The sequence below is a fragment of the Lonchura striata genome, chromosome 3, assembly GCF_046129695.1.
Source record: "Lonchura striata isolate bLonStr1 chromosome 3, bLonStr1.mat, whole genome shotgun sequence".
In the NCBI taxonomy this organism is placed as follows: Eukaryota; Metazoa; Chordata; class Aves; order Passeriformes; family Estrildidae; genus Lonchura; species Lonchura striata.
The window spans coordinates 92,420,495-92,444,940 of record NC_134605.1 but is presented as its reverse complement, the minus strand read 5'-3'; the positions used below and the strand labels follow the sequence as shown (position 1 = coordinate 92,444,940).

Here is a 24,446-nt window from a genome sequence, read left to right as displayed (position 1 = left end):
AAGAAAATGGAATATCTAAACAGAAAGGTTTCTACCAAAATCACATTGCCAAATATAGCAACTATTAAGGATCTCCATTACCACATAGGATTAGTTGCTTACCTGGCTTTAGTCTAAGGAAATTTTTTTAAACTTACTGATTTGTGAAATTCTTAAATTTGTATTGGTACTTATTCTATCAGAAGGATATAAAAACTGATCAAATATTAAAAAATACCAGTGTGCTACCAGCTTTGACATATTGCTACACTTAATTTGCACTTCATCGGTACATAATTTAAAGTATATTAATAACTAATTTAATATTACATCTCACTAAATATCAAATAGTTCCCCAAATTCAAATCTCATCTAGCAATAGACACATGAAGTAAAACCAAGCCAATAAAAATATTATTTTGTCATTCTAGCCATCTATATTTTGTTTACTGCTGAGTCCTTACAGGTTTCATTGTACACAGAAAGTACTAAATGCATTAAGCTGCTGTGAATTAAGCCTCTTAGTAAATAACTAGTAAAATGAATTTTACTGCTATTTGTCTAGACTTAGGAAAAAACTGCTTTACAGGAAACGACACCTGACATACAATTGCTTGAGTTTTAGAGATTCTGTCCAAGTATTTAAACACATTGAAATAATCAGTTTTGTGATTTTTCACAAGCATTTTTGGTACTTTCCTGCAGAATTGCTTTTAGTGTGCATCTTAAACAAATGTGATTCCACTCATCTTACCCTTGTCATAACATGAAAGACAGGAAGTTAGAACGTAAGAGGAATATAGGAGCTTGTTTCCTGACACCTGATTTTACTTTGAAGGAAGCATGAATGAATGATTATCCTATGATGATGAATAATGTAAACAATGAAGGTATTCAGGATATGCTTAGATAGCAAACATAGATGTCTTATCTGAAGTCAGTTGGTTACTCTAGGGAGAAGTAAAAGGTTAAAATTCTATAATCATTTTCCATGTCAGGAATATATTTAGTTTTATAAATAATTTGCAATCCAATGTAAACCTAAAGTCATTATTCTACATAAAGGACATTTAAACAGTAGGGCAATTATAATGATTGATAAATCAATAAAAGAAATTCTTACCAAATTCTTTAGGGACAGTTATTGAATAATGACAAGTTTGTCCAGCAGTGTAATTATGAGGATAATTTGGTGATAAAACCACTCCCTCTGATCCAGCATACTGCCCTCCACATGGTGCTGGGAACAAATACAGAGAAATATGCTATATTGATTAGAGATGTCTATATTAGTTACATTAAAAAAAAAAATCTAAAGATCACCAAATTACACTTTATTGGTTTTGCTTTTGTTTGGCTTACCTGTTCTGAAATATCTAGTAATTCTTTCTTGGGAGATAATTTTATTATAATTTCTTGAAAATTAGAATTCATGAAAGTTTTACTTGACTACAAGTTCACATGGGACTGGAAATATAAGTTATTTAATTGAAAGATACTGTAAACACAGGCTTTAGGTTCTGGTTTAATTTAAATATCTGTGTATATCTATCCAGGTTAAAAACAGGTCAATAAAATATATGGTACTGCATTAAAAATGGCACAGAGGAATACACAGATATGCTGACACTACCCTACAGAATGCCAAAAATTCTGCTTTGTGAAAGTAGGCTTGAATTGCTTTCTTTTCATATCTTACTAGTTGATTATGAAAATTGCATATAGATTATTACACATATAAAAAAATATTTGGCTTCATATACCTGATAAAAAAAAAGCAACAGAAAGGTAAGAGAAACATTCTAGAGCTACAGAAGTTAGAAGACATATTTAAGAATATTTGAGCTCAAATCCCCAAGTCAAGATTTATATTAGTAGCTCTGTCTGTATCATGAGAAAAACAATGAACAGTGCATGCATACATAGGCTATAAATGTGGCATATTAAGGGACAGATGGAGGGGCTATTTTTAAGTTCAAATATCTCCTTGTGCTGGATATTGAGTAAATAGATTTCTATACACTGAAAACAAAGTATTGCTGTCACTCTTGTCACATTTTGGAAAATCCTGGCTTCCCATTAAAATCTTCATTTTAGTCTTGTATTAATTCAGTTACATGCAATTCAGTGCTCTTTCTATTGTGAGAAATTATTTCATAAAAACAATCTTTTTCACCAGAATAACAGATTGTTGTAGGTTATCTTACCCAAGAAACCAGTAATTAAACTATTTTATAAATAAATAAATGGATGAATATGCTTATTAAAAATAGCACAGTCAGATTAATTTGTTTTTAAGCAATGAAGATATCATTCCACTATAAGAAACAAACTAAATCAATATAACCCTGCTGTGGGCATCTTGCATGTAGCAGAGTACAACCTAACAGCATCCTGGAAACAGACCCAGAGGAGGACCTATGGCCCAGGTGGACAGCTCTGCTGCGGGGCGATGGAAGTACCTTTTACCAGCTCCTGCTTGCAGACCTGGCTCATGTGCTGTGGGGCTCCGCCTGGCGAGCGAGCCTGTGCTTTGGATATCCTTGGCTCTTAGCCCTTGTTGAGCAGACCTGTTCTTTCTGCTCCCTGACAGGTCTTTAAAATCATGCTTGAAATGTCTGCACAAGATTGACTTCCTTATACAAAAAGGCAGCAATTAATACTACAAATCCATGTCTTCTCTTATCTGCTTATATGAATTATTCAAAAATCCAATGTAATGATAGAAGATGAGAAGTTTGATCTATCAGTAGGCAGAATAGGATTATGGGGCTGAGGTGAAACTCAAATATCACAAGGAATTGGTTCATGGCATGAATTTAAAATCTTCATTATTTCCTTCTCTTCTTGCTTTGAGGATATCAGAAACTATGCTACTAAGTCTGATTACCACATGAAATTCTCAATTCATGACCATTTCATAACAATGAAAGTGTATCACACCTAATTTAAAACAAACTCTGAAGTTATGGAGTTATAGAAATATTTCCTTAAAAATTGTATTTTTCAATAATTAAAAATCTAAAATTTTGAAGGAGATTATTTTTCAACATAAATAAATTAGTACTTTATGGACTTTATGCACTAATATATATGACTTTTTTTTGATTTGTCAAAATTGTTCCATACACATATATATATATACATATATACACAACAGAAACACTGAAACAAGGAACAAGTTAGCCACAGTTCTGAGATGTCACTCTTATTTTCTGCCTCAGTAACTATAATTCTTATTCCAAAGTGACAATTAATGCAGCATTGAGACAGTAGTGATAGCTATTCTAAATAATACTGGGTGTCTAAAGAATCTTACATATTACAATGTAATTATTATATGTACATGTGTTGATTCCAGAGTTTAAAGACAATTTAAAATACTTAATATATTATTGACTAAGCTATAGTCCAATATTCATCTCAATTCTCATTTTTTTACCTCTTTTTTTTTTTTTTTTAATTTTTTTGCACAATATGTATGTGTAGAAATAGTGGAAATATCCCCAGAGCATGAGGAATTTAATTCCCTGGGTGGACAAGGAAAATGGTAAGAAAACAGTACTTACCATTACAAGATGGTAATGCTCTGTTCCAAGCTGGCTTTCCATCTGCACCAATTACACATGTTATAGTTGAAGGTTCAATAATCTTATATCCAGAATCACACTGGTAAGTAATAGTTGAACCAAGCTTAAAGTCTGTTCCAATTCTTGTACCATTCATGATGTTTCCAGGATCAAAACAAGCTTCCCGTGGCTTTTCTGTTAAAATGAATGACAGTACATCTATTTACACTTTCAATTAAAAAAAAGGCAAAACAAATTATCACCAGTGGGTTTTTTTCAGTCAGTTTAAATTATTGAAAAACCTTTTAATATATTATTCTTGTTGAATCATGTATTTTGGATGTTTGCTTAAGATTGATTATCTGGAAGAGGAAATTATAATGAAGCTGAAGCTGAATGACACCAATAAAGTTTTGTATTTGTATTTAGAAAAAGAATGACCAGTTCTAAAATTCACTACTTCTATATGTATATTTGTGACAGAAGGAAGACTAGGGAAAATGTGAGTCCTCTCCAGAAAGAAATGGGGGCCTGGTTACCCAGGACATGGAAAAGGCTGAGGTAGTCAACAACAAGGGCATCTAGCAATAGGACAAGGGAGAGTGGCATCAAACTGGAAGAAAGTAAGTTTAGATTAAATATAAGGAAGCAATCCGTTACTACGAGAGTAATGAGGCACTGGAACAGGTTGCCCAGAGAAGTTTTGGATGTCACTTCCTTGGAAGTGTTCAAGGTCAGGTTGGATGGGCCTTTGAGCAACTCAGTCTAGAGATACATGTCCCTACCATAGCAGGGGGGTTGGAACTAAATCTTTAAGTCTCTTTCAACTCAAAAGTGTTCTGTAATTTTAGACATTTTATACAAAGTACTGAATAATATACATCAGAAAAATATTAAATTATTTGGCAAAAATATACTGTCCATTGAGTACAATAACTTTTTTAAATACAGTATTCTCATCTTGTGTCTTTTATTTTTATTTCATTATAATTTCATTTAACTCTAAGTTGCATAGAGGAATTCACTATGCTGAGAACATAGACACAGTGAAAATGTGTATGTATATTTTCAATCACCATCTTTATCTCTTTATCTCCTTCTGATCAACATCTCATTTTCTTTCCTTTCAGGCCTTGCAGACTTCCTGGAACAAACTGTTTTCCATTTTTTTGATATTTTGTTTAGATGGGGACAAATAATATAAGATTTCATTTATGGTAATATGACAATTACTTCAAGAAGAACATCGTGCATATGGAGAATAATGCATGATACTGGATGACAATAATTTCATAGTTCTTTTTCACTCCTTTTTCTTTTATAGCTATATTATTTCTGTATTTCTTAGATATTTTTGTTCTTCATTTTTAACATGTATATTAATGTGGTTTGCTTAAATTGCCAAGAATAAAAAGCTGAGGAAGCACTTCTGCTGATGAAAAACAGCTAGATAAAAGTCAGCAAAGATTATAATTAAGGGACAGACAACATCTGTGACTGGAAAAGAAGCCAGCATCTTCAGTAATTGTCTGGCTTTAATAAACAGTCAGCACAACTCAGTCTCTATCTAGTAAGAAGCACCTTCTGCAAAAGAAAAATGCAAATACTATCCAGCAATATTAATTCAAAAATGCATTTGTAGATTGAAAACAATGGGGAAAGAAAATGTATTGGTATGTATTGACAAGAAAGAGGAAGTAGTCAGGTGTTCTTCCTGGGTAAGACAATTTCACTTTTTTCCAAATATGACTTTTGATGTGCATCCTCTACCTACTTTTTTTTTTCTGGAAGATGAAAATGTGCATAAGTGATGTGAAAGAGATTTCATGAAATAGGATTTCTGTTCCTTCACACATTAACAGAAAATAGCTTTTAAAACTTACATTGATGCGTAAAGGTATTTGGCAGTTCAGTTATGAGTATATGCAGAAGGAAACAGATTTGAGTCTGTAACATTTTCTCCCTTTTATTTAGACTACGATGAGAACAGTACCTTTATAGTCAATGGCAAATCCTGACATTCCAACAGAAGCATCACTGCGAAAAGCCAGAAACAGACTGTTACCACTGCTCTCTATTCTTTCAGGAGCCTGTGAGCCTTGAAAACTGCCAATTAGAGGACTGTTGGAATCTTCTCCTTCATAAATATGTAGGAAATCATAACTGGGTTCCATATTGAAACTGAAAATAAAGGGAAAAATTAATTAAGTCTTCGGGTTTTTTTTTAATGAGTTAAACATTACTGTGACTGTAGTTGCCAATTTTCTGCCTAACACATTCTCTTCTCCAGAAATAAATGTCTTTTTAAACATGATTCACAGTAAAACATTCACAGTGGAATTCTTTTTATCATTGATATGAACACATTAAGCTTTCCAAAAGCCAGTATGAATATCCTCCCACCTATATGTAACACCTTTCTCAAGATCACAAAATCATGATTCAGAAAGGCTGCCTCTGACCAGAGGACCAAAGGAATGATCCAGAAAAACTTGAATTTAAAGTCCAGCTTTTAGTTGGCTAAACTGGATGACACTCAATCCACCCATTACAAACATGTTTATAATTTTAGAAACGAGATGCTTTCATGGATAGACCATTATCTTGGAATTTGTCTTTGTTCTTACCCAGATGATATCAAACATGACAAATAATGTGAATTAATATTCATTCTCACTAAACCATCTCTGTTATGCTATATTTGATGACATTCATATATTTTAGAAAGTAATTATGAAGATAGTATGAATGGAATGTCTTTCAGAGGACCTTGAAGTGAGTTCACGAGAGGTCCCTGCTCTCTGGAAGGTGGCCAATGTTACTGCAATTTACAAGGGCATGAAAGAAGAACCAGGGAACTCCAGGCCTAACTTCAGCTTCTGAAAACTGTGCATGTTACTGGACTGCAACCATTTAGAAAATTTATTGCAAGTATAGCATAAACAGAAAATTCCATTATATTTCTCATATTGTACTCCCTACAATAATACTCATAAACAAATCTGAATGCTGAGTGATTTTTTGAGTAAGTTTCTTTCATCTTATTTGAAATGGAGCATTTGAGTAGATTTTTTAGGCAATCCAAAGAAATATGCTGCTTACTACACCTATCATGTGACATCTTCAAGACTGTAATTAGTGGAGAACTATTCTCATCTATTAATGCTATTTCATAAAATACCAGAATAACAGAATTAATTTCTTTTTTATTATGTAATTTCAAGTACATTAGGATTCTATTCTTTAATTTTGTGTCTATCAATAGTTTTTAGAAAATTAACTGCTGTCTTTAATTAAAGAACCCATATTTTATTTTAGTTTGGTGTTGTTTCGTTGTAGGTGTTATGTTGCTTTTTTTTTGTCACAGAAAGGGTACAAATATTATACAGCAAAATTTTCAACATGCCATGATTTCTTCCTTAAAGAATCACAACTGATCAACATTCCATTGAAGTCAACAGCAATGTTACCTCTCTCAGCTTTAAAATCACACTTAAAACACAGTATCAAAAATGGAAAAAAAATTGCATTTGCATACACAGATACAGCAAACAAGATGATTATATAGAACTGATTCAATTAGAAATGACAAACAGAATGCATGAATATGACTATATCCTTGCACTTCGACTCGTAAAAATCTATGCAGCACATATAGGTTGACTATGGAACACAGAGGAAATAATTAAAATTATGTCACAGTATTATCTCAGTGTCTTTTATCGCTTGACTAAGTAGAACAATATTTTTTATGATCTATGCACTTTAAGCAAAGTATATTTAGGCTGTATTTCTAAAAAACCTGAAAGAACTGATTTACAGATAGAATTTCCACTACACTTTCAGTCTCAACTAAATCAAGCACTTCTAGAAATTAATATGGTCTTAAAAGGATTTTCATTTGAGAGTTCACAGAAGGTTTTGTTCTTCAGAAACACACTGGATAGCAAATGTACCATACAGCTATATATTTTTTCTTTTACATTATTTGGAATCCATAATATAGCACATATTAGATATCCACTCCAGGATATAGACAGAGAATTTAATTAGAAGCTTTAAGAAATTACAAATATTGCCATTTTTAGGTGGGACATTTAAAATCCTTTAAAACAAAGGCATTATTAGAGAAATGGTACCTTTTGAATATCAAGGCAATGACAAAGTCAGGGTTTACTTTTATTCTCCAGTCACATTCTTTCCCAGGCGGATAAGGCTGTGGATAGTTAGGTGATAAAATAACTCCTGCTGGGCCTGTCAGGTTCCCTCCGCATGCAGCTGTCACAGTGTAAAAAGAAATAGGAACATAGTCACATGTTAAATTCACAAGCACATATTAGCTTTTAAGCAGAAGAAAATTACAGAATCAGAGAATCACAGAATAATGAGGTTGGAAGAGACCTCTAAGATCAAGTCCAACCTATGCCCTAACACCTCAACTAGACTATAGCACCAAGTGCCATGTCCAGTCTTTTTTTAAACACATCCAGACATGGTGATTCTACCACCTCCCTGGGAAGACAATTCCAGTACTTTATTATTCTTTTGGTAAAAATTTTTTCCTAATATCCAACCTTGAGACTGTGTCCTCTTGTTCTGTCAATTGCTGCCGGGTGGAAGAGAACGACAACCACCTGTCTGCAACCTCCCGTCAGGAAGTTGTAGAGAGCAATAAGGTCACCTCTAAGCTTCCTCTTCTCTATTACTTCTACATTTACCAAAATTAATAATATTTTGTTAAAACACAGAACTTTCCCACTTCCTGTTAGCAAAAAAATTTTGTTTTCCTCCTAAAAAAGTGATCTCTGTTCATATTCAAAAACGGTAAAGGAAGAAATTTTTCTAAAGGAATAAAAATATTAAGTTAAATATGAAGTTCTGTATATTTTTGGCATTAATCCTGTCTCTATCATGCTGAAAATTTCTTATCTACTGAAAGTATAAAAACTGGGAAAGGTCAATAGTAGGACTCAGGTTGCAGTTTCTATTGACCAAAGATGTTGCAGAAACCAAATTGTTTCACTTAGTAAAGTGAAGTTTTACTAAAACTTTTGGTTTTAGTAAAAGATATTAGCCAAATCAAAAATCAAATATATTAATTTTGTTACCATGACTTGAACTTTTAAACAGATAAGGAATCCTATTCTTATAATCACATCTACAAAGTCTAAGAAAAGTATGTCTAACAGAAAGTAGTCATGACAAGGCTGCATCTACATTACCAAGCCAATTAAACTAAGATAAACACACTTATAGTGCAAAACAGTTGGTACTAAGGATTTGGAATCTACACTAAACATTTTAAAGGCATTTCTTCTCAAGCGATTCCATTTATAAATCAGTATACTAAATAAGGACTTTATGAAAATTTTAAAATGACATATAATGGCTTTACAGAACTCTTAAGGTTTCTAGCATTGTCATGTCTACACTAAACATTACTTTAATCTGTTTCTCTTTCAAAGTCACTTTGGGTATATGGAACAAAAATAGTAATTATGTATATATTTTTTTTGCCCGAAGGGATTATCTCTTTCTTTCTGTCTAATTTCCTTTTTTATTTTAGATTTGTTTTGTTGGGGTTTTATACTAGATTGTAAAGAAACATGGAGTGATTATAATTGGTATCTAAAGTAAAAATATAAATCTTCTAGATTTAGGTACCATATATACTATTTTAATTTTTCTTTAGCTATTTACTTAGTGAATGATCTCAATATATTTAGTAAGCATTTTCATACTGCTTTCTATATTGCACAAGGTATCCAGAAGATAGAATGCAAATCATTTTTTTTTTCTGTTACATGACATGGAGTCAGAGAAACTATCCTTGAACCCTTCACAGTATTTTTACTTCAGAGAAACAGAGGGACTGAAGTTGTTTAAGGATATGCTATTTTGGAAAGTTCCTGTCCAAAATGCCTTGTAGAAAGCATTATGTTTATTCCAGTGATATTTTGTCTGGAATTTAGGATTGCTAAATTAAGTCTTCATTTAATTATAAATCATTAGGCAACAAAATATCAAGGATTTAAAAAAAATACTATGCCTACCAGATAAATTTGCAGATGTTAATTACTCCTAGAAAACCTACATTAATGACCTTAAAAATACAGTTCAGCAATACTGTAATTATTGTCTACTGATAAGAACCTCAGAGAAACCTTTACACAATCAAGCACTATAGATCCACCTTCTTCTGGGTGGAAATATATGGAAATATATCTAATATATGGAAACATATCTAATTTCTTTCAACAGCTTTGTCACTTGGATCCCCTCCGCTGCATTTATTTTTTCCCATAAGTATCAATCTTCCCAGGTATTGCACAGAATGTGCATTTAATCTGTAAGATAACTCAGAAATATATATTATATGCATAAAAATATTTTCAGAATAAATAATGGATCACAGTTTATATAACCAAACTATTATATATAACATTTTAATGAAACTATTTCAATGCAATGTTTTTTATCCAAATCACCCCTTCTATTTACTTATTTCTACTAGACTTAGTGATTTTTAAACTTTTATGAAGTTTTAAGAATAAAGTAAGAATATCATACCCAAAAAATACTGTTAATCAAGAGAACAAGACTGACAACTGTCTGTAAGTACAAAATAATTGAGTTCTGCAGAGATCATCACTCCACCATGAGCACCATATGCCCAGTAATTGAACAAGAAATCCGATCTGTATTAATGCTAAATAGAGACTAACATCTCATCTCAATACCTATGCATGTAGGGGGATCAGGCTGCCAAAAGAATCTGTTATTCAGTTGCACACAGGTAATTTTAGCCTGCCCTTGCAGCTGATAGCCAGGGTCACACTGGAAGGTGGTGGTGTCTCCAGGTTCCCTGCTGTCTCCATATCTAGTGCCATTCTGTGGTGTCCCAGGATCATTACAAGTTGATGCAATGGAAGCTGCAAGGGAATGATGAAAGAAAAGTTATAAGGCTTAGATACTTACCCTGCATAATTAAATGCACAACAGGCTCACGTTGGCATTCCAATCAGAGGCAGTATTATTTACTCTTCAGTTAATGCAGGAAGGCATTTTGTTTATTTACTTTTACAAAAATCTACTCACTGAGATACATCATGATTAGGCTGACTTCCTGCCAGTATCTTTAATATAAAATATGGACTGATTTTGTCCAGTTAACACATCAAAAGAACTAGTAACTCCTTTTTTAATATTCTGGTTATCAAAACAAATTTGATGCCATTTGCACAATAAGGTAACCATCATATCCTAGAAACACTTAGAAACATACAAATTTTGTTTGACATTTTATTATTCGTAGTTTTTTGTTGTTTCCATTTCAAAACAATAGATCTAATACTTTGGATAATCCCTATATGTAAATGAACTAAAAGACATGGTAGGTTTTTAATTGTGGTAGAATTTTTTCCACTAGGAATTAAAGAAATAGCTGTCACTACTAATGAGTACTGTGTAAAGACTCCCCAGGCACCACTCTGACAACTTATGTGACACTCCATAGTAATGCAGTTTACTAAAAGTATGTTTGGCCACAAGGGAATGAAAGCATGGTCATCACCTCAGAGAAGTTTTCCTGATTTTACAGACAACAGCAGCTCTGAACAATGGAGTGCTCTAGTGCATATCTGTTAAAGACTTGCAATTCTTCCAAATAAATGAGCATAAGCCAATCTCTGTCATTAATTGCTGTAATTTTTTAACATATCTTTAAATAGATTAATTTTCTTCTTAAAAATTTATGCTATATAATATCTCAGAAAACAACACTGTGTCAGGTATCCATAATCTAGAAAGGACTAATGCCTTCTAATATTAATTTCACCACATTTTTAGTCTCCTTTTCTCATATATAAAGTTCTAAATTTTAAAAATTATCACATATATTTATTAAATACATAATTATTCGTTACACTTTTGGTCTCGCAGCCTCAGAAGTTATTTTATGTATTTGAAACCAGCAAACTTTGTATTGTGCCAAATACACTTGATCCTAATTAAATAGAGCACCAAACATTTAACCACGGACATGTCATTAGTAAAGTGAACATTTCGACAGACTGTCAGCTTTTTGACTTGCCTCCTTTCCAAGTTGTTTTACTTCTCATGAATCCCAAGAGATTCTGTAATTGCATGAAAATTACAAGTATGATATTTCTTCAGTTAGTATTTTGCAAATATCTGAAGGGTATAGAGGTCATATGCATTTATAAATAAAATTTAAAATCACCAGCTTTCTGTCACTGCTCTTCTTTTATAACATTTAACAAGTAAAACATACACACTGTAAGGCAAAAAAAGCAGTAACTACTTTTTAGGTTCAAGGATGCAAAATCAAATTAAATTACATACTTAGACTTTTAAAAAATGACTGAGAAAAATTAGGTTCCTAAAATGGGATAGCCAGGAGACAAGATGTGAATGTCAGTAAGCTGGAAAATAAGTAATTGCTGTTTCTCAGCTCTTGCATATGTGCTCTAAGCCTTAAGCCTAGATGATACTCAGAGGGTTACAGAGTAATTCTCTGTACAGATTTCCCATCTCCTAATGTTTCATCTGCTCAGAGCAGAACAAGCTTCTCTGTGCATTAAAGATGGAACTAAGAGGTAGGTTCCAGAAGAACAGACCGCTGGGAAAATGACAGATTGCCAAGGAGTTTTCAGACCTCCATATGTAGAGAACCACTGTGTTAAGCCTCCCTGATTCTAATTTAAGAATCTTTCACAATCCCATTTTAGATTTCATTTTGCATTTGGTCCTCAAATTATATTTCAAATTTTATTTAAAATGGAACTGAAAATTAATAGGAGACTGCTTTTGAGAATATGACACTGTCTTTGCAAGTCTATAGACCTGCAAGTAAAATGTTAGATTTTTGCCTAGTTTATCTTTCACTCTTTTTTTAAAAAAAAAAATTTACATAATTTTTAGTTGGTATTCTCTTGTACCTCAAGGAAATAAAAACATTACTTGCATCCCTATAATTTTCACTATATTTGTAGGAATAATCATGTAAGCCATTTGCTGTAGTGTTGTGCTACAGACACAATTTTATTTCTGGTCCACATAGTTTAAAAACAATAAAGTCTTTTCCAGGCTTTTAAATTGTACAGTCATCCCCAGTTTAGTGCATTATGTTTACATAATAAGAAACTTGAAAAGGAATTTTGTTTATCAAAGCTGAGAAGTTCATGGATTTGCAGTAATTTCAGACTAACACTGTGAAAAAAAGAATAGTGTTTGTTCTCCAGAAACAAACTCACATAACATATGAAAATGTACAAACTAAGTACTGTGCAAATTAGCATCAACAGCATATTTAAATGTCATATATTGTCCAAAAATGTAAAGAAAAAAGAAACCCAAATGCCAATACAGCCTCTTTATTAAAGTCTGGAATAAAAAAGCTTATAAGTTTAGAGTAAACCACCAAACGAACCTACAAGATTCATTTTTGCTTTGTTCCACAGGAACCAAATGAAGAACTGCTATGCTCCATGAGGCTGAGGATGCCTTCCTCAGGCCATGCATGGATTAGATGATGGATAGGAGTGCAATGACAGTTTCATTACCATGTTTCCATCACCATGTTATTGCGAACATGAAACGCAACATTTATCAGACAGCAAAAGACATTGAACTGTGAAACTATTAGGTTACAGCCTTGAAAAGGTTTGAATTCTTGTGTCCTTTTATTTTTGTTTTAACAGGGGATGTCTTAATGGATTTCAGTTTTATTGAACTCTATTTAGTGAGTAAGGCAGATACATGATTCTGCCTTATTCATTGTAAATTTCTTTAAAAATATATTTTTGTTCTAGCCCCCTTTCCCCAAAAATTTATTTATGAATCAGTCTGGAACAAGTGCATGGTGAACTTTAGCAATGAAGATTCTGTCATGGAAATATTTATACTATTTAAGTGTGGCAACTTAGGCCATTAGGCAAGTGATTAAAAGATATTTCAACAGTAAAGGAACAATTTTCAAGACAACAGTACTCAGTTCAAGATAGGTGACACAGTTACTGTAAAAGTTGCTGCAGAAAAACAAATGGTCAAATGGAATTGCAAAGCTAGACAAAAGAAGAAATCATTGCTTAAGCAGATTTGTCATATTAAGCCCAGTGTCATTAGGAACAACCAAATAGCTGATAGTTAAGTTTTTACAGGAGGAAGTAAGTTGTCAACAGATATGTCAACATCTAACAGAGTAATTACAAATAATTGTTGTAATTACAATTGGTGTAAGTTGCTTACTTGTGTTATCATAATTGGTGATTTGTGTTGTTAAGTTAAAGACTTAGGCATCTTTAGTCATAATTGCTTATCTCTGCATATAATTCAAGAGCTAAATTTTAAAATATTGAAAAAGTAAGCAAACAACAGAAAAATCAAAAGTGGACTAAACCAACTATACAAATGCCCTGGTGTTGTATTTTTGCTTTTAATAGTGTGAATGTCCAAAGTTCTTTTAATAAGACAGAAACATTACAATAAATTGAGAAAAATTGTTTTTCTATGTAATTAATACCTTGACAGTTGTTTTATACTAACAAAAAACCTCACATCTTTGCTTCTATGAAAGCAGAGATAGACACATTTTTAATTAAAGTGTATGCTTACATAATACCATAACTAAGAGAAATTTACAATACTGCAGAACCAGAGATAGGCATAGAAAATTTACACAGATCGGTATAACTCTAGAAAAGCCAAATATCTCCAATTTTTATTATTTTATTTTAATTTTAAGAAGAGTGTGAATAAAATCCTTTTATGTATTATTTGCCTTGATGACCAAAATCTGTAAAACCACCTAAGAAACTATAAATTAATCATTTAGTTGACGAAAAGGATACAGTTCTCTTAAGTTACAACAGCAGAGTGAAGGAGAAAAGGGATGGACTGTAAGGGTAGAACTAATATAAGGTATTTTTAAACTAAAGCTGTCAGAGCCTGCAAGAAAGACAATATGACTAGAAACTGCCAGTGCTGACCCTGTCATCTGCCACTTCTATTGTTTTTGCTAGATGTCAAGTAAAAATGATACAGATAGAAATACAAACTTCAGGTTAATAAAAGCAATACACACATTAGTATTTAGAAGTCTAGAGTAGATGGAGATTAAACATTCAGGGCAAGATTGATCTGCTTCAACATAGTTGACTAGACTCATTTCGGATGCCTTATCATATCCAGGGTATCAGCACAGGACTGGAAGATAGGAGAGGGGACTTATGGTTGTGTAACCTTCTGCAGTGGCAGATGGAGACTAGCCAGGATACTTTATGGCATCTCAAAGGAAACTAGACATCTTTGAAAAGACAGATAAGATTTATTTCATCTGTCTTTAAATATTCAAAAGTTTGAAAATTACTATTAGTGTATCTAGACTGTAGCTGATAAGAAGAAAAAGGCAACATCAGATGGAAATTTATCTCATTTCCCTTAGATATGTAGGACAGAATTAAGATAGGTTAGATAGCACTTTTTAATGGATAGCAGAAAAAGAAGTTTTTGCTGCCAGTATTTTGTAATAAAGAAGCCAAAACCCAAATCTGTCTATACCCTTTTGCCAGAAAGCATTGATGGACATCCCTGACTTGTAATATATAACTTAAATGCACTTAACCCCCAGAGTAAAGGTCAGTTTTGCTCACTGAACTTCATTTTTTTGTCCTTTTATGCACAACTAAATGGTAATTAAGTTTTAATGAAAAACATTTGACTGATTACAATTAACATAATCACTCTTGTCAGTTCACGTCCTCATGTTCTACATGCTGAGCTGAGTGGGCAAGACAGGGCACTTTAACATTAAAACATTTTGCAAGATTCAGCCAATTATATTTTTTCATTAAAATACCTCTAATTACATTTAAAATCAGCAGTAAGTAATTTATAGGTGATATTTTCTAATCTACCTTACATTACCCTTTCACAGCACACCTTTTTTCAGTCAGACACAATTATGACATTCTAGAGTACAAAGTATAGAGAGTAATTAGCACATTCACAGCACAGTGAAACAAATTCCCCAGATGAAAATTAGCACTTTAATGTTTTCTCTTTAAGTTGCTCATTTGGCCTGATATTGTGAAATGTATATCCTTTATATGATCCCATAAAGGGCTGTTCATAGATGCAGACACTTATTCCAATTGCATAACCCAGTACAGAAGCTGAACCTGAAATTTACTTATTCAATTATAACTAAGAGTTAAATGAAATATTCATTAACAGATGCCATACTTGAAAATCATTCACATGACACAAAGACAAAAAACTTCACCAATTACCTTCATAGAACTTGTAACAAAATGTCTACATCTTCTGCAATTGCCAAAAAGAAAAAAGTTTCAGCAATTCAGAAATCTTTTATTTAGAGTTACAAGCTACTAGAGTACTGCAATGTCAATAGTCTGTGCAGCTTTACTATAAACTGTCTGACAGTTTGAACACATGATGAATACTAAATCCCACTTAGCAATAGATTAATTACTTTAAATCCTTTACAGGTCAAGGACACAGCAGTCTTCTCATTGCCTCAAGAAGACTAAATACACTAGACTGATTTTTAGACTAAATAACTAAACATTTACTTTAACATATCCCTTAAATCTTATTTTTTACTCCTTACAGTTAAAAAATTAGTAACACATTCCACTTGTCAAGCAGTGAATTAAACTATTTTCCCTATACTTGAGCTATCAGTTCTTCATCACTAACTCAAATTAATTCCAGTAAAACATATTCTGCAACTGTCAACACAATCACTCAGTGCATATATCAGATATTATACTAAGACATGTTATTCTATCATATAGCTTTAAGTTGTCTTCTACTTGTTAGCACCACTGAAATTCAAGGAATGGTTGATAAACCAAACTGCTTAAACATTTCTGTTCTTTCAAAATCGGGGCATAAAGTTGTTTTCTTATAATATAACCTTAAATGTATTTACTAATTCTGACAAGGCAAAAAACCCCACTTATTTCCAAAAATGCAAAACTTACCTTGTTTTTTCAAAAAAACAATGAAAAGCAGCATATTATATAGCACACTGGTGAGAAACCTTAGAAACATTTATTCTGCTCTTTGTCTTTAATTCATTTTACAAAATTTAACTAGTTTTTTTTTAGGCTGATGAGGCAGAGCATTCAATAAAATACAGGAAATTAAGTAAATAGGTAAATGTAAAATGCATTAGAGACTTAGAGACTAGGAAAACCCCAAGTTTACATCTTCATGTATATAATAATTACTGAAAGCTTATTAGAACCCCTTACTTCTGAATGACATCATCTATGGATGATATGAATTAATGTGTGTGAATACTTCTATGCACACACATTAATTCATAATTTTCCTATGTGTTGATGAGAAATACATACATTATATCTAGACATATAAGTGTGCAACGACTGAATTAAAGACAAATATACATTTTCCTGTGTCCTACCCCATGTCCTTAGGTCAAAATAACATAGAAAAATTCCACATACCTAGTTTTAAAATATTGATCTCTTGTACAATATTGATCATAACTTCTCTATACACAGAGAAGCTTTCACTTTATACCTAAAGATCAATTTGATTCATTTAATAGAAAATTGTAAGTGTTTTTTTTCAATATGGTAATGTGTCTTGTATTCTTTATCTTGTTTAGAATGTTTAGGTCATAAAAATCATGCATCATGCAGCCAATATTTTGAGAACAAAAAAAAATCCAACCAACATGAACAATAAACATTAATAATACATTGTTAGGCAACACTGGTGGGAATATTTCAGATTACTGGTGGAGAAGAAAAGTTCTCTGTGTATAGACCTATTTTGACTTGTTAAATAATGCTAATTAGATAAGGCTAAGTATGTGGTTGCTGTGGAAAACAAGGAATAAAAAACCTAAAACATTCAAACTAAATCCAAAAATTCTCCCTAGTTGTAGCCATTTGCATAACCACATAACATAATTAAAATAATATAATCTATTTTCTTCTAAGGACTGAGGAAGTTGCAAAAGAGTTGAGAAAGAGTTTATAATTATAGGAATAATGTATATAAATATGAAATTATTATACTGGGGAGAAGAAAAGTATTTACATACTTGAAAACTGAATGGAGAAGCCTGATTTGCTGATGAAGAAATCACTGTCAAATTGTAATGTTAAGGAGTTGAAAGTGCTGTGAATATCCTCTGGAAGAGCTGAGCCACTCCACTCTTTGAGAAGTATGCTGCTCTCAACAGGCCCATCCCATACCTTCAAGATGTCATGAGCAACCTCAGTATCAAAAACAATAAAATGCAGACTGCAAAGAAAAAGTAAAAGTACTGTGCATTACTTGTTAAACACAATTACATGCAATCATTCCCAAACTGTAGTTTTAAGATGCCTGTTTAGGACTGAAGACCTGGCAATCCAGCAGAGTTTTTTTTTTTTTTTCTTGTTGAACAAGCTGATGTAAGAGTCATGCAGTTCTGTTTTATAAATGTCTGAATGACAGAAAATGTCATAACAGGGCATAAGTTCTCAAGACTTATAAGTCTATAAATTATCTTATTTTTATGTTAAATATTTTCAAGTATAAAAACTATTATTTCATCAAATATTTGGTCTTTTTTTTTCAAATGAGGACAGCAAGGATGTTGTTTTGATTGAATTATATGCAACTAAAAAAATGTAGCAGCTACTGGACAGTAGAACATATAGCACAAGAAGTCCTGTCAGCATGGCATTTCCTTTCCTACACAAAAAGAAAAGAGAAAAATATGGCTTTTTTGCAAAAATTCATAAAATATAAAACAGTATTATAATAAAATAATCTGTATTTCTCTTCCTCTTCCATGAAGAATTATATTTATTCAGGTGTTCAGGAATGTTATCTTGTAAGTTAAAATACTTGCATTGTCTCAAGGTTCTGAATATTTACATTCTTAATGCTGAAGAACTCTAATAGGTAAATATCAAAACGTCTCTTTTTTTTGTTTCATATAGTTGCATGTTAACATTTCTTCATGTTATTAGTTCTTAACTGGAAATCATGAATTTGAAAATCATTATTTAAACAAAAATCATGCATTGAAATAACCCATGATGGCATGAATTCAATATTTGGCTTAGTGAAACAGGATTAAAAAAAAAAAAAAAAAAAAAGGGGGGGGGTAGTCCCACTGAAAAATTTTTATTTAATTATATTGTTTTGCCTGTGAATCTATTTCAAATCAGAATATTCTGTGATTATGTTTGTCTTCCAGAGCAACATATACTGAAGGCCTGTTCCTGAAGAGGTGGCTGGCCATCACCTATTGATAGGAAGTAGAGAATGAATCTTTTGTTTTCTTCTGCTTCCATGCATGGACCTTTGCTTCTGTTTTATTAAAATGAATTTATTTTCACGAGTTTCTTTTCTCCTGTTATTTTCTCCCTGCCCCATCCTGCTGAGGAGGGACAATGTCAACCCACTAAAGGCTTTTTCAGGGCCTAATGTGGGTCTTGAGATAACATTAGTTTTGTATGAAGGTTCTAATAGCTATGGTATTAGCTAGGTGTCAAGTTCCTGCGCAGGTCACAGAGTTTGTTGGTTTCACTGATTAACTCTTCATTTTGCTAAATTTAGGAACACGTTAGTTCAAATAATGGGTCTGTGCTTTGCCCTGGCACTGATGGCCTTGCTGTGCTGGCACAACTATTTTGTGGAGAGGATGAGGGAATGCAACATTCTTTTTCTACCTGTGATTCATGAGAATTGTTTTATTATGCAGATTCCTGAGGTACTTGTTCACCCTTATGTAAACTGCTTAATACTACTAATTAACGTATTCTGGCATTTGTTTGTGGATTTCGTGTTGTCCTGGTGCAAAAGATAATTTTGGGTGAGGCAATACTCAAATGTGCCTTGAATGCCACTTATCTTGCTCCATATCCAGGGACTTTACACCTGAACAGGTAAGGAATCTCAAAAATTGATGCAACACCTGATAGAAGGATACCTTGACTATGCCAGCAAAAACCAGCAGCTTGTGTAGAAAAATATGAGACGAACAAAAAAATTATAACATATAGAATTCCACCTTAAATATTGAAATCAGGCACATACCTTATGGTCTTTCCTGGATCTGCTTCAATAATCCAAGTGCAATGAAGATTGTTGTCATATGGTGCTGGGTATCCAGGGGACAAAATGCGCCCCGATGTAGCAGCATGAATTTGACCACCACACTCAGCTGCAAAATAAGGATGAAATTTCTAATGAGACCAGAGTAATTGGCACTTCTATTTTCCATCCATTCCACTTGTCTGTGTTTTCTAAAAAGTTAACAAGATGACCTAATACTTCTGAAATACTAGACATACATACAAACCAGGACATGTACATTAATTAAAAACTAACACAACGATCTCATTCTTACCTTGTTATAAAGAAATAAATCATAGAACTGTGATTAGGTTGCTTAACTGACCAGACAGGTTCAATATGTACTGAGACTATAAAAGCACAATTTTAGCATTAGCTGAACAGGAGAAATGTTTCAGAAATTTCCCATCTAACATGTTTAGCATTTCTAACAATGAATGTTTGAATTCAAATTTTGCAGCATTGACTTTTATAATTAAAATATCTTTCTGTTTTGCTGTAATGTCAAAATTATTTTAGTTAATGCTTTCAAGTTACTGCTATATAGCTTCAGGTTTAATTTAACCAAAAATCAGTAGGTATTGCCTAAAATTTAAATGCCATATGCTTCCAGAGCAAGAGAGTAAATCAGAAAGTTACAATTTGATAGTATGTGACATCTGGTTTAAAACACTTTTACCATCAATGCTGTTTTTGTGGACAGAGTAATGGCAATGTTAAGCATCCATAATCAAATTATCCTTATGTTGATTTTTCAGGGCATCATGCTGTTTGGCCAATGTGATGACACACCTTGATGAAAGAGAACTGTGTAACAGTCAGTGCCACTGAGCTAAAAAGGAACAGTGGTTCTTTAGTTAACTGATGTACCTGAATTTCTACTACATTTATAGTGTTGCCTTAGAAGTTGTTAAAAAACCTACCATGGGCATTCATTCAAGCACAGCTGTACAGCAAGACAGAGATGATGGAAAAAAACATGGCAGTTGGGCCAAATAATCTATGAGCAATATTCCTAATAAATATTAATCTTTGTCCATGCCACCAAGCCCCTGCTCACAACCAAGTTGTTATCATGAGGGAAAATTACCATTGAGGAAATAAGGTGACTGATTTACTTACTTATCCTGCTGATTTGATCACTCAAAACACTACATTCTATATACAGAACCACAGTAGGAAGAAACTTAAGTACAAAATTTCTTCACATGTAACCCTCTTCTATGATTTCAATTAATTTCCATTATAAAAGAAAGTTTGGATTGCAATAATCACTGTGGTAGATAACTACAGACAAGAAATTACTGATACAGTACAGTATTTATTGAAGAACTAAATTTAAACTCAGTGAACCCAAAATTTAAACTCAAACTAATTGACATACTTGATTTAAAATTCTGAAAAGGCTTATTTAGGAAAAGAATATGTCATAAAATTTGGGAAGATGACTCATGTATTTAATATACTTTTTAAAAGTCCATTTTAGGAGAAAACCAAAAGTAAACTTTCAGAAATTATTATAAAAATATTTCAAAAAATTTATATTCCAATATGCATAAATGAGCATACTGTAAAATCAGCACCTCAAGGAATATACTATATAAACACTTGTAATATAACTAATAGAAGTGACTTCAACGTTACTGGAAGCTTCTAGAGGAGGAATTAAAGGAATTCACTGGCTTTCTTCATTAAGGTTTAGAAGATAGAAAAAATGAGAATGAACGCTAAGACCAGTATAACAGTTTATTACTAAAAATTAGTAAGTGTAGAATTTGTGGAATATATCTATGTATATGCTTGATTATTTTGGGAATGAGACTGAAATAACAGTGAATACAATGAAGAATATGTCACCAAGGAGAACAGCAAATATCAAAAGCTTATCTAGTCTATGGGCAAAAATTATGCATCTCCACAAACAAAGATTTTAAGAAATGTTTATAAGAAAGGAAGTGATGTTTGGAACTTCATGACAACTTCAGAAGAAGTAAGAAAAATTGATTATTCTATTGATTGAGGGACATAATTTCACTTAGAGATGAAATAAGATTCTCAAGAAATTCTGCAAAAATTATTTCAAAAATTTGGAAATAAAATACAGAAAACAAATCTAGTAATGCAAGGTACAAAATCAAAGTACAATGAAAAAAAGAAGAAGAAAATAGGGTAAAAATCTTGAGTGAAATATAGAATCTTAAAAGAATATTGATATAAAGAAATTGGAAATACAGGTTTAAATAAGTGACTAGAAGGAGCATTACATGGTAAAATTACACACAAATAATAAAAATAAAGTCAGCGTGAAAAAACAAACATATTGTTCAAAAAGTATTTTGAAGGAGGACCATGAAATATGCTCTACTGGAGCAAAGATGGCAATTTTCTTTAGATTGGCTTAATCCTGGGTTCCCTAGCTTCCTCCAGGTCAGATTGGAATATACAGCGCTTTTTTTTTTAATTACTACTATTTATATTGTTATATATTTGAAATTTCAGCATCTCACATATATAGATTAGAAGAAAAATCATCATACCAAGAAAAGAAAATAGGTAACGGTTTGATTTATTCACCTAATAGACTTGAAACCAACAAGTATTTTAGAGCTGATTCTAAAACTTGATAGTGAACATAGGCACAAAAAAAATATTGCAGAAAGTGACCTTAGAGAAATTACTTCATTTAAATTACATGGAGAAATAGGCAAAGGTAGGACTAATTATGGGTCTTCTATACAAAAGGGCAAACTTGGAGGAAAAGGAAGCCAATTAAACTGAAGACCATGAAGACTTGAATGCATAAAGAGTCTGGAAAAGTCTTTAAATCAAAACGGGATACTTGGTTTTACCTTCTCATACATATAGAAGAAAACTTACAGATAAAATTCTAGAATCAAATGGGGAAAATAACCTCTACCAAGACAGCAGAAATGCTGTTCACTGATGTTTTTCTGGCACTTGCTTTCAGCTTAAGCTGTTTGAAAGGAAGGGAGCTTGTTCTTTTGTAGACTGCAGGTCTGTGAATGTGTTCAGCAGGAAAGAGGTCCTGGAATGGAGAATGTAGCCCCCAAAATGGGAGAAAGTCAACAAGCAAAGTTCCTGCAGGTGAGGAGAGTGCTGAAAGCAGTTGGTGACCTGCCAGCAGGCAGCAGAGGGAAAAACTATCAGAAGACACACAGAAGGAAAGACTCATGGGAACTCCATGTGGAAATTGAAGTCAGGAAGTCATTGGCAAATGCTGGACTGGAAAGCAAAACTAGAGGATGCAAACTGCCAGGTAAAGGTACAATGGATAACAGCTATACTGGTGTTCAGTTATTCTGCATGTTGGCTAGTAATTCTCTGATTAACATCTACGTTGGCTGTAATGAAACAAAGGTTTAGGCACTTGATATTTCCAGGGAAGGTCTACCTCAAGTCTCTGGCAGATGGGGTTTCTTAGCACAGCAACAAGGATTCCAGAGCACACAGATTAAAAAAAAAATTCAGCAACGTGTAACGAAACTTAGAAATAAAGTTCATAGGAATGACATGCTGAAAAAGTAGCTGATGAAAATAAACAAGGAAAAAAGCTCACAACCTTATTTGCTTTATGATGGGGCTTTCTTAGTTTATAAAGTGTTTAGATAGTACCACTGCCTGTGATCGTATACCAGACTCAGTGACCCAAGGCTTCATCGGAACCAAAGTAGTCTTCCATCAAAGGCTGCTCTATAGAAAAAAGTGTTTTCCAGTAGTTTCATAATCATTAATGGCAAGCTACCTATTTTAGAGAAGTAAAACTTCCATATCCATATTCAATTTTTACTTGAAATTTAAAATATATTTGCACCATTATCAACTCATGAAATATACAAGGACAGATTATTTTTTAAAACTATTATTAACCATTATTTTTATTATTTTAAAAAAACAACGTTTTTTTTTTAACCACCAGACCAGTCATACCAGAACACAGTCACAATTCATATTACCTATGCAAGTAGGCAAAGGTTTGTCCCAAACTCTTCTATCTCCACTTAAGCACGTCATAATACTACTACCATGCATTGTATAGCCAGGATTACAGCTGTATAAAATGACAGTGTCTATAAAATGTCCTTCATCTCGTATCTTGTAACCATAATTTGGTATGCCAGGATCTTCACACTTTACTAGGTCAAAACCTGCAAACAGAAATAGGGAAAGAAAAAAAGACATGAAGACATAAATACCAAATAAAATATAATACCAATGAATCTTATTCTGATGCAAATTATATTCTCATGATTCAATGACATTAGATGTATTCAGAGTGACCAAAGATAAATGGTATATAATTTGGATAAATCAGAAACTGAAAGACTAGGAACTAATTATTAACTTGATATTTAATTATGACATTTGCGTATTGAAGAAAGCATCTTATCTATCTTATTCTAAAATAGATTGGTGAGAATCTAATTTATTTATACCACTTCTATATTTCAATCTTTTTTATTCAGTGGGAATGAAATGTGGATCCTGGTTTTGACACTAAGTAGCTGCTTCACCTCCTCACCTCATCTCCATAATGATGTCAAGAGACCACAGTGGTAACTCAGGAGGCATATGCAAGTGCTACTTCATCCATACTAGTCTCAAGATAGCATGGCTTCAGTTTCATCCATGCTGAAAGGAAGCATTCCTACACTAATTTTCAATTTGCATTCTTCTTTCTGGCCTGTTAACGTGCTAAATGGGATAAATACCTCCCTCTGTGATCCA

At 32.6% G+C, this 24,446-nt stretch overlaps 1 protein-coding gene across 4 annotated transcripts in view; it reads right to left on the bottom strand.

Annotated features, from left to right (window-relative positions):
- The window catches only part of CSMD1 (CUB and Sushi multiple domains 1), a 1,051,796-nt gene that overhangs the window by 162,140 nt on the left and 865,210 nt on the right, over nucleotides 1-24,446 (bottom strand). For all 4 annotated transcript variants that reach the window (XM_021551131.2, XM_031504428.2, XM_021551132.2 and 1 more), the window contains 8 exons: nucleotides 23,675-23,866; nucleotides 19,662-19,788; nucleotides 17,671-17,873; nucleotides 10,289-10,480; nucleotides 7,688-7,826; nucleotides 5,542-5,729; nucleotides 3,549-3,743; nucleotides 1,103-1,219 (listed from right to left, as the gene is read on the bottom strand). In XM_021551131.2, coding sequence (XP_021406806.2) covers nucleotides 1,103-1,219; nucleotides 3,549-3,743; nucleotides 5,542-5,729; nucleotides 7,688-7,826; nucleotides 10,289-10,480; nucleotides 17,671-17,873; nucleotides 19,662-19,788; nucleotides 23,675-23,866 — 1,353 coding nt within the window. The remainder of the gene's footprint in view (nucleotides 1-1,102; nucleotides 1,220-3,548; nucleotides 3,744-5,541; nucleotides 5,730-7,687; nucleotides 7,827-10,288; nucleotides 10,481-17,670; nucleotides 17,874-19,661; nucleotides 19,789-23,674; nucleotides 23,867-24,446) is intronic.